General features: G+C 44.5%; 1 protein-coding gene across 1 annotated transcript; it reads right to left on the bottom strand.

Annotated features, from left to right (window-relative positions):
- Positions 1–256: 256 nt before the first annotated feature.
- On the bottom strand, positions 257–1,624 carry GCNT4 (glucosaminyl (N-acetyl) transferase 4, core 2). The gene has a single exon (XM_010134243.1). It carries the CDS (start codon positions 1,622–1,624, stop codon positions 257–259), a length of 1,368 nt encoding a protein of 455 aa, XP_010132545.1.
- Positions 1,625–9,910: the final 8,286 nt, after the last annotated feature.

Genomic DNA, 9,910 nt, shown 5'->3' on the forward strand with positions numbered 1-9,910 from the left:
AAAAGAAAACCTCACCCTCCCAGAACCACTCTGAAGAACAATTACAGGATTATCACAGCAAGTTACAAAACAGTTAATCAGAGAGGCATGACATTTCATAAATAAATGGCCAGGCACCAGGCTCACCGGGACCCTGAAGTTTATGCAGAACGGACGTTTACACTCGCTGACACCCTGCAGCAGGTCAGGGCAGAGGAACTGCAGGCGCTGTGCTGTAACAGTACACAGTACTGAGAGCAGGGAAGTAGACGTACTGCTATAGCCAGGCATTCATAGAATTTACATCCAGAAAGTATTGATCAGAAGACAAATACACCCACTCTTTCTGCTGTTCTGCCAGTTTTTCTGCCAAGCATTTTACCAGGACAGGGTCTACTTTGGAGTCAAACTTGTTAGCAAACCAGTGGCCGTATTTCAGAAGCCACCTTAATTCTGCAGCCCCATAGATGCAGACACTGCGAAGGTGTGTACCAGTACAGGGAGGATACAAATGGTCTTCAAGATAATTCCATTTCACCAGACGAGTTTTGCTTTGTAGGTCTGTTATGTCTTGGGCCGATCTTGGAACCTCCCCAGGAACACCAGGAACGCGTACAAGAGTAGCCCAGAAATGTTCATCTGGAGAGTATGTATCCCTTGACCACTCAAAAAAGTCTTTTGCAAGAGAGCTTTCAAGGGTATATTGAATAAACGCTCGGCTTAAAACAAAATAAGCACTGCCCACGAATACCTCAATATCATGAGGTGGCGGATTCTTGGAAATGTTGGTTTTTACAGGCAACTGCATGTATTCATAAGGCACTTTTGAAAGTTCATAGTGATAAGTAAATCGTTCTCTTTTGCTGCTGCTCGGCTTTATAGTTTCCAGCATGTTTCCTCCACCGAGTTTCTTCAGTTCAGCAACCAACTCGAAATTTGACTTCAAAGGGAAATCTTGGCCACACAAATTAATAACGTACTTCCAGGGAACTGAAGAGTCCATCAAATCAGACAAACAATTGAAATCTGCTTGCAGCCGTGAAATATGTGCATAGTCCACTGTCTCAAGTTTCGATGCAATGAAAATATTGGGGAAACATTTAGCTAGATTGTTCATAGCAGATTTGAAACTTTTTGCTGCTTTTTGGTCATAATGGATGCAGTAAATATTTTGATGACTGTACAGTGAATATATGAGCCTTTCTACCATTACTGCATCTTTGTGAACAACCAAAGAATAGGCGACTGGAAAACTCTCCTCCTCTGGAGAAACAGGTTTCAGGTGGTACTTCCTAAGTGAACGATACACATCGCAAGCACTTGTTACTGCTATGACATCTTCATCAGCTAAATCAATTACTTCTTTTCTTCTTATCTCTAAACTTTTGCCAATTTCATGGGGATCTAGTTCATATATAGATGAACAATTAATTTCATACTGGAACTCGTTTCTAAGATAGGAATACTTGTTTCTAACATAGGAAGAAGTGCTCAAGAATTGCTCAACCAAATAAATGTCCTTATAGGGAAAAAAGTGTCTTTCAACATGGAGGAGCTTCAGCAGCGCAATCAGCCACCCCGTAACACACAGGATCAGGATCTTCCTTCGTGAGGGACATTTGTAGGAACACTTGCGTCTCTTCATTCTGCAAAAAAACCCAGAGACTAGATGGTATTTTAAATCAGGAACACAGCATCAGAGACAATTCCAGCTTCTAACAAAGACATGCACACACTAGTCCATCTACAGCATAAATTCCACCTTAGCAGTACAGGGCACTGAAATCTACATTTTCTTCTTAATCATCATGTTAATTCAGAGACAGATTTTACCACAATAATAAGCAACGATTTAATCCCCTGAATTTGCTAACTAAAGGCAAGAAATGAACTTGGATTTCAGACAATTTCCAACTAAATGCAAGTGTTGGATCAAGACTCCCACTGTTTATCTTCCAAACCTTTTTTTAATTTCTTATGAGTCACAAGTTGAAGTAGAGCAACCCTTGCACTGACAAAAACATGACTGTCCTCTAAGTGAGTATGAAGGATTGTTTATTTTCCTGAGTAACTCCAGGGGATTCAACAGGAGCAGCAAGGCAATCTCTCCTAAGTCTGCAAAGAATGTGTGCTTAATGGTAGATATTCATGTTTTTTAAAAAATAAGGCATTCAACTGAAAGTTTCAGAATTCAGTCAGAGCATCCTCACTGTTTCTAACACTGGGGCTGGCCCCTGAACATGTCTGAGGGTTAATGCATTTTCTTCCCATCCTCTCCCAACAGACCAAAGTCCTCCCTGTGACCAGATTTCTTCTGGAAAATACTTCTAACCCACCCTGAAGAAAGAGATGGATGAAGACATAGCACTTCCATCCACTGGAATGAGTATTTAACGTAACCTTTGAAGGCAGGAGGGGTAGTAGTGAGCAGTAGTGCATCTATCCTGTTCTCTGCCATGTGACACAGCCTTGGATGCGACTGCAAACACGCATGGCCGCTCTTCACACAGCGGAGTATTTAATAACATTCCTTGTGTAGCAACTTAACACTGAAGTATTGCTACAGTAAAAGCTAAATACAGTGATCCTCTTTCCATGTATCTTCACTTGACCAGCTGAGTGCAAGCAGTGTTGTTGCTATCCCTGAATTAAAATTAGACCAGAGTCCAGATGCAGATGCAACATTAAACTTAGCTCTACTTAGCTTAAACTAAGCCCTACTTTATCTCTAAACTGAACAGCTCCCAATATTTTCTTTTGGAAAGAAGCTATTCCAGAATGCTTTAGACTGAATAAAATGGTGGGGCCACAAGAAGTGGCTCAGATGTCTCAGGTCCCACATATGCATGTACCATCAAGTATTAAGGTGTGCATGCAACACTTACTGCAAGACTAACTTAGGCATCTTCAGCATTCCTACCAATGTCAGGTCTTGCAAGCTGTAGCTTCAGTTAAAATGCAGCCTGTCAAGACAGAGCTTCTTCATTAGTCTGTTCTCCCTGACTTTTCCTTTCCCTGTGCATATTTTTTGATATATTTCTTCTGGTGGCAACAGAAAAGAGAAGGAAATGTCACCTTTTTTCACCTGGGGGTGCCAGGTATGGACCAGGGAAGCGAGCAGGATAAGCCAACACATAACTTTTGGTAGCAGCTAGAGCTCAGAAGCTCTCTGCAGGTTTTACAAACAGCCTCCAAGTACAGAGAAAAATCAGATTTCTCTCCCCATGACACCAAAAATCCCACTTTCCCCCTTAGCTAGCAGGTGCTCTCATTCACCACTTCTCCAAACTACTTGCAGCTCAGTGTCTAATCCAGCTCTCCCCTTTACCTGTTTCCTTCCTCTACCTATGTTCCTGGAGAAAAGTTGCTCCCAAAAGCCACTCCTAACCAAAGCCTTATTTCCAGCCATGTGATGGAAATCCTGAGGAGGGAACCACAATTAACTTTCCCCTGTTTTTTCTTTGGAGAGAGAAGATCTGTGTGGTGCAATCTTTCTGTGAAGCCCGCCCTGTGTCTCTGCCCAGTGGTCTCTCTAACTACCAAGGACAACCACTACCACTCCTGGCTGAATAGGGATCACTTCATCCAGGGACCAAATCTTCCCTTCCTCTCTAGCTCCTTCAAAAAGGCAAAAGAGAGCCTGGACAAAGAAAAAGGAAGAAAAAAAACATATCCTCCACTGCTCCAGGTAACCTCTCTATGGTAGCCATGGACAGCTTCTGCCCTGTGCCAAACATTCTGTTTCTACGCAAAACAATAAAAAGGCCATTGCATCACGATTCTCCTCCTGGAACTACCAGTCTAGATCACTGGAGCCTGCTGTAGTCCAGAGTTAGACCAGAATATGCAAGAAATCACCTGGACAGAACTGAGGACTCCCTCTTTGCTGCTGACGAGCAAAGGATCCACACTCAGCTCCCTGAATATTCCTATGCCAACCACAGGACACAACTGTGCCATATTAAGAGGTCATAAAAATCCAGAAGACTGTGGTTCAAATTCCTGGTGGAGGAAGGAATTAAGAAGCACTGGTGAGATATCTCAGCTCCTCCACCAAATCCCTTGTTTATGGAGGCTATCCCCCTGGTCCTGGCCAGCACTGGGTCAGAGAGCATCAGAAGCTAGCAATTACATCCCCAGCCCCATCCATTTGTTTGTTGTTTTTTTTCTTGCCTTTTTTTTTCCTTTAACATACACTACCACGGTGGTCCAGACAGAATCAGGCCTTTTGTGATACCAGCCACTCTTAAGCACTCTAACATCTCTTCAGCAGTGCAGTTCACCGCCACAAATATCCCGCTGTCCCTCCTGCTCCATCCTTATCACATTAAATTCATACTTTCCTGATGTTACCTTTGATGCACTCCACAGCCAGGCTCAGATATTTCAGTATCAGAGCAACAGCTTTGCTCTTGAGGAACGAATCATTTGCCTCTAACCAGGATGAAGTTAGTTTCTGTAAAAGATTGGGATTTCTTGAGGAACAGTGCAAGACCAGCTACAGAATAGCCACCACAAACTCATCAGGATTTGATTCAAGCGCACAATTCCTATTTCTTGGAACATGCAGCACTCAAAGCCCCACTCTTAACAGAGCAGCGTACTGTAAACGCAGTCCTCTCCGGAGGAGGGGTGGGGAACAAATGACTGTGATGGATGGGAAGAGGCACCTAGAGATACCTGAAGCACCTACCAGGAGTAGAACAGAGCAGATGTTACCTTCAGTTGCTCACAAGTATTTTTTTCTTGGGTGCTACCATACTGTATGCAGACCAATGTTCCATCTTTCTCCCAGAGACTTTATGCTAGGCTTTACACTACCACCTTGTCTTGTTTCGTAAAATGTTTGCACTTTCTCTTCTATGAGAGAAGACCCCTGAGAAATTAATGTAGACTGATCTCATCTCGCATCCAACACACATCATGCAGCTGGTCTATATACACACATACACAGCATCTAACCTGGTCAGGGGAACGCTGGCTGGGGTGTGAAGTACTGAATGATTCAGAGAAGGTAAATGTGTGTTTTTATTTATCCTTTTCATCAGTAAAGCAAGGGATGATCAAAGAAAACTGACATGCCACAAGGGAAACACGTTTGTGTTGTGTAACAAAACAGATGTTCTTACACAACACATAATCACAGCCTCTCATAAGGTACCTTGAATACCATGAGCTCAGCAGGATTCAAGAAAGAATTAGGCCATCAGCTGGCTATTGAGAGTTTCCAGAGTCACCTTCACCAGTATGTAAAAATCAGACAGAAAGCTAAATTCCCTGGAACCATGACATCAGGCAATTACCAGCTGCCAGGACTTCAGATAGGAAATTTTTACCAACAAGGAAGTTTCTTGTAACAATTGCTCTGTTCTCTGAATCTGATTTTATCTATTGCTGGACCAGAAGAGGAGTTCCTAGCGAGGTCCATGATGGCAATATTTGTATCCCACCCAGGAAAGAGATGGGATTTACTTACAAGAGATGGGTGTATTTCTTTGCCTATTTTTGTATTTTCCTCCCTGCAAGAAGCTATTTTGGTCAGCTTTACGCCTTTAAATACTTAATATCGTTTGCTTTCTGCAACTGTGCAAGCTATGCAATAACACAAAAGGAGAAACAAGGTGGTGGGAGCCTTTCAGAACCTCCTGAAAAAGTTCAGCCACAGATCAAGACCTTTCGCTTGCTGGATGCTGTGTTGACCTTCGCAGAATAAACCCTCCTGAGAGAACTGGGCAAAGGTTGAGCCATGCCACTCTCACCTCCAAGGTGCTCTCCAGCCAGGCTCAGGTGTTTGTGTCTGCCTAAGGCAATGATGCTGGGCTTGCTGCAAGACCAGAAAATACCCGGCAGTCTTCAAACAAGCAGTGGGGCTCTGTTCCTTCCTCTGTGCTTCATATTCTAGGAGGCTGCAGATGAGTTCTGCAGCTCTCTGGGGGCTCACACAACACTCAGAGAAACCTATAAAACTCGTAAAACCGGAGGATAAGCTTTATCCCGTGTATACTGAAAGTTATGAACTGAGTATGGCCAGCTAAAGGAAACATTGTGAAGGCCAAGCTGAAGACAAAAGCACGCTAGAAAATGCATGTAAGACATAAACTAGAATTAGACCTTGGTTTCTATTGACATGCAGCAGCTGGGGAAGAGAGAGAGAACATGGAAATAAGAACAGCAGAAATAACACATTTGTCTATAGACATTCATATATTTATTTTGGGTAACACAGCAAATGTTTGGGGAAGTACAGTCTGATCACAGAGGAATATCTGTAAAGACCTGTTGACTCAACAGTCACCCCCAGCTGTGATCAGCCAGATGTGAACAAGTTTACCTTCCAGAGAAAAATTGTTGCTTCTGCTTGTAAATGACTAGATCTTATTCCAGCAATCTGTAAACATAAATTAGCAGGCAGTGAAGCTGCAGAGTACCCAAAAGTGTGCAAACCCCTACAGTGGGCACACCATGAACACGAGAAGTAGTATTTGCACCTGTACACTATTCACAGGCAACCTGCCTGGGTGAATCACCCAAGCTCATACTGGAACCCTGCCACCAAGGTAAAAGTAAAGAGCACCTTTAAGGGCCAGAGAGTAAACTGAACTGGTGGCTGTTTCTCTTGACTTTTACAATACAGATTATTATAACACCACAGAAACGTTGAATTTCTACTGACAGACTGTAACACCTTGAAATGTTAAATGCTTGCAAAGTGAAGCCAAAAGAAAGGCCCACTGAAGGTAAATTAAAGCCTGCTTTGGGGATTATTTTGGGAGGGGAAAAAGAAGAATTAAAATAATTCTGTTTCTAGCTCTGCTGACTTAATAACATGTCTATACACTACCCAGCAATTACCCTATGGACTTTCCTAAGCAAGCCTTTGGGGCGTGGTTAGTCCAGATCTGTGGTGAACAAAGACTGCAGCATATCATTCACCTATCAGGTCAGGCTCCTCTCTATCAGAAGGAAGCAACACCAGAAGCACCCCACTCCTCGCCCTCTCCTTCTCGCACTGAACTCAGCGCAGCTTGGGCTCCAGGACTCTGCTCTTTCATGCTGACGAAGGGAAGGGACAAAGGGTTTGGCACAAGAGCATGGCCACCAGCCAGGGACTTTCTCCCACGCCTGCCCTTTCCCATTCCATCCCTCCAGGAGTCACCCCAACTCCTGCAAACAGGAATGCAGGTGAGTTTGCATGGCCAAGCACTCAAGAAGGGAAGGATCCTCAGGCATAAGTCTTCTGCCCAGATCCCACCCACCCCACACTGCCTGCCACCAGTTACACAGCTCTTTCATAAACCTTAGCTCCCAGGTAAATCCTCCTCTCCTCCCTGCACCACACTTCCGGTAAAGCTCCCAGATTTTGCCCTCTCCATGTTGGACAAGAATACCTGCATTTGTATTTGGTGGAATTTGCATCATTATCAATTTGTTAGATCAAAGTTAAACCCATGGCAATCCATCTGAAGATTTCCACTGGAGAAATCTGCACTTCCCTTTTTACTAGCATTATAATGCAAGACACACACACACACAAAATTATAAAAACTGGGGAGTGGCTCTCCCTACCCACCTGTACCTACCAAGCGCCTCAGCCATCAGGAGAAAGCGTTCCCTGGTAAGGCCTGTTCCAGAGAGACAGTGCACACCATGAGGCACCCTGTGGTTCTTCCTGCGTAACCGTAGGGAAGACGTGAGAAAATAGGATGGAAAACCTACCTCAGTCTTACAGGCACGCGTGCAGCAGTTGCAAGGTAAAATAATCACAAAAGCGAGCCCACTTCCTGTGGGCCGCTCCCCAGGTGGTGCAGATGGCCTTTGGATCCATATTTAAGAGATGTAACGGCAATGGAGGTACAGTCCACCTGAGGCACTCAGACTCCTAAGTTGACAACAGGCAATCTGTTTGCCTCCAGCCAGGTGGAGGAAATGGGCAACAGAGTTTACTGGACTGTGTGGGTTTGATGGCCTGGCACATCAGAACTGCAGGAACATAAGGCTTTGGTGGACACCAGTGCATGAAGCACCCTAGTGTCGTCTAACTACAGAGAAACAGACTCCATCTGCATTTCCAAAGTGACAGAGGGATCCTAGCATCTCAGCCCTAAAGGGAAGTGGACCACATGTACACCAAGAGAAGTGGAGAAAAGTCATGCCCTAGCCCCTGTAAGCCCATGGTCCTTGGAGCTGGCAGCGCTATGTGTTAGAGGAGGAACAGAATGGTCGAAGATTAACCAGGTGAGTCTGTAAATTATGAGATGTCGTGGTCCAAATTTCTGCTCTGAAGAGCCAAGTGTGAGCATGCAAATCAATTTACTGGGAACAACATTTTTACAAGGTGTACCTCCATTCCTTCAGAGTAAAGCAAGTTTAAAGCACTACTCCCACTGAGAAACCATGTAACCATGCCATCACGCATTACTTCATAAAATCATGGACTCGTTTGGGTTGGTAGGGGCCTTCAAAAGTCATGCAGTCCAGCTCCAGGGACATTTCCACTGGACTGCTTGAGGTTGTCCCAGAACATCTAGGAATGTTTTATGCCAGGAAGCAGAACTCAATGTGGTTAAATTACCAAGAGTGCTTCCGGATTTGGGCTTGAAGAACCTTTTCTGTATCCTGGACGCTGCCCCATGCGTGAGAACCTACCTGCCCAATGTTTGACAAACTAAGCGAGATCCCTCTGCAGCTGATGAAAAGATATAAGGAACTGAAAAGGACCATCCGTTCATCCCAGAGCACAGTGCTTTTGCACCAGCGCTGAGAGCTCTGCCAGCTCTGCTCGCAATGGCGCAGCCTTGGTGCATCTCTGGTGTGAAACATTCTGGGGGTAGCAGCATTGCACCCAACTCTGATCCTCTTCCACTAACACCCTAGCAACTCCTCCACTCCACAGCAGCACTCAGGAACAATGGACAAAAGTCAGCCTGGAAGCTGCTCTGGGCAGCTTAAGCCTGAGCCAGTCCTGGAGAACCAAGATCCCACTCTGGCTGATCTCCAAGGCTGATCTCCAACAGCTCAGGGTAAGTAAGCCCGGGGCTTTACTGATGCTCTTCACACTATTATTTATTTTTTGTTATTACCCAGTGTACTTGAAGTAACAGCAACTCCCAGTGTTTGTCACTCAGTGATGCCAATGTCATTCTTGCACAGGAGTCTGCAGCTCCCCTCACCCTCAGCAGAAAGAAATTCCCAACTCTCACATTCCTCTTGCTCTCCATGGCAAGTAGCATCAGCAGTCCACACGCACAGCCGTTCCTCCATCCCTGAGGAAGAAATTACCAACTCTCACATTCCTCTTGCTCTGCATGGCAAGTAGCATCAGCAGTCCACACGCACAGCCGTTCCTCCATCCCTGTATTGGCAGCACAAATCAGGAAACATGAAAACTGACTGCCTTGCAGCAAAAAAAGGGTAGTGGACCACCCTGGCACTGAGAAGCAGCCCTAGCCCCTCCAAAAGCCTCTCTTCCTATTTCACAAATGACTCACCCGTGGCTATGGGAAACAACCTTCTTGGGAATAAAGCAGTTTCCAAAAAGCTGTTCCTTTAAAGTAACAGCTGCATTATTCAAGGTAATTTTTCTGTAACTTAAAAGTCAAAGACCTGTGGGTGTTTGCATTTTAAGATCTACTCTTTTCTCCTTCTCCTTATCTAGCAAAAACTCCAGCAGAGCAAGCTGAGCTATGAAAAACAGTGAAGGTTCAGACAAGTTACTTTTGATAGAGACAATTTGTAACTAAAAAGTACCCAAATAAGAATTTGCCTTAACCAGTCCAGAAGAGGCAAAGGTGTCACTGGCCTCATCAAAATCTGTGGTCTTCTTCCAATCTTTCCTACGCACTTCATAGGTGTTCCCAGTTTGTCTGTAGATTGCACTGATTTATTAACAACTCATCAACCACTTGGTTTGAGACTACAAGGAATTTTGCAG

The sequence above is a fragment of the Buceros rhinoceros genome, unplaced genomic scaffold (assembly GCF_000710305.1).
Source record: "Buceros rhinoceros silvestris isolate BGI_N320 unplaced genomic scaffold, ASM71030v1 scaffold19834, whole genome shotgun sequence".
NCBI classification, from domain to species: domain Eukaryota; kingdom Metazoa; phylum Chordata; class Aves; order Bucerotiformes; family Bucerotidae; genus Buceros; species Buceros rhinoceros.

Coding starts and splice junctions, on each gene's coding strand:
- GCNT4 (XM_010134243.1), bottom strand. CDS start 1,624: ATGAAGAGACGCAAGTGTTCCTACAAATGTCCCTCACGAAGGAAGATC.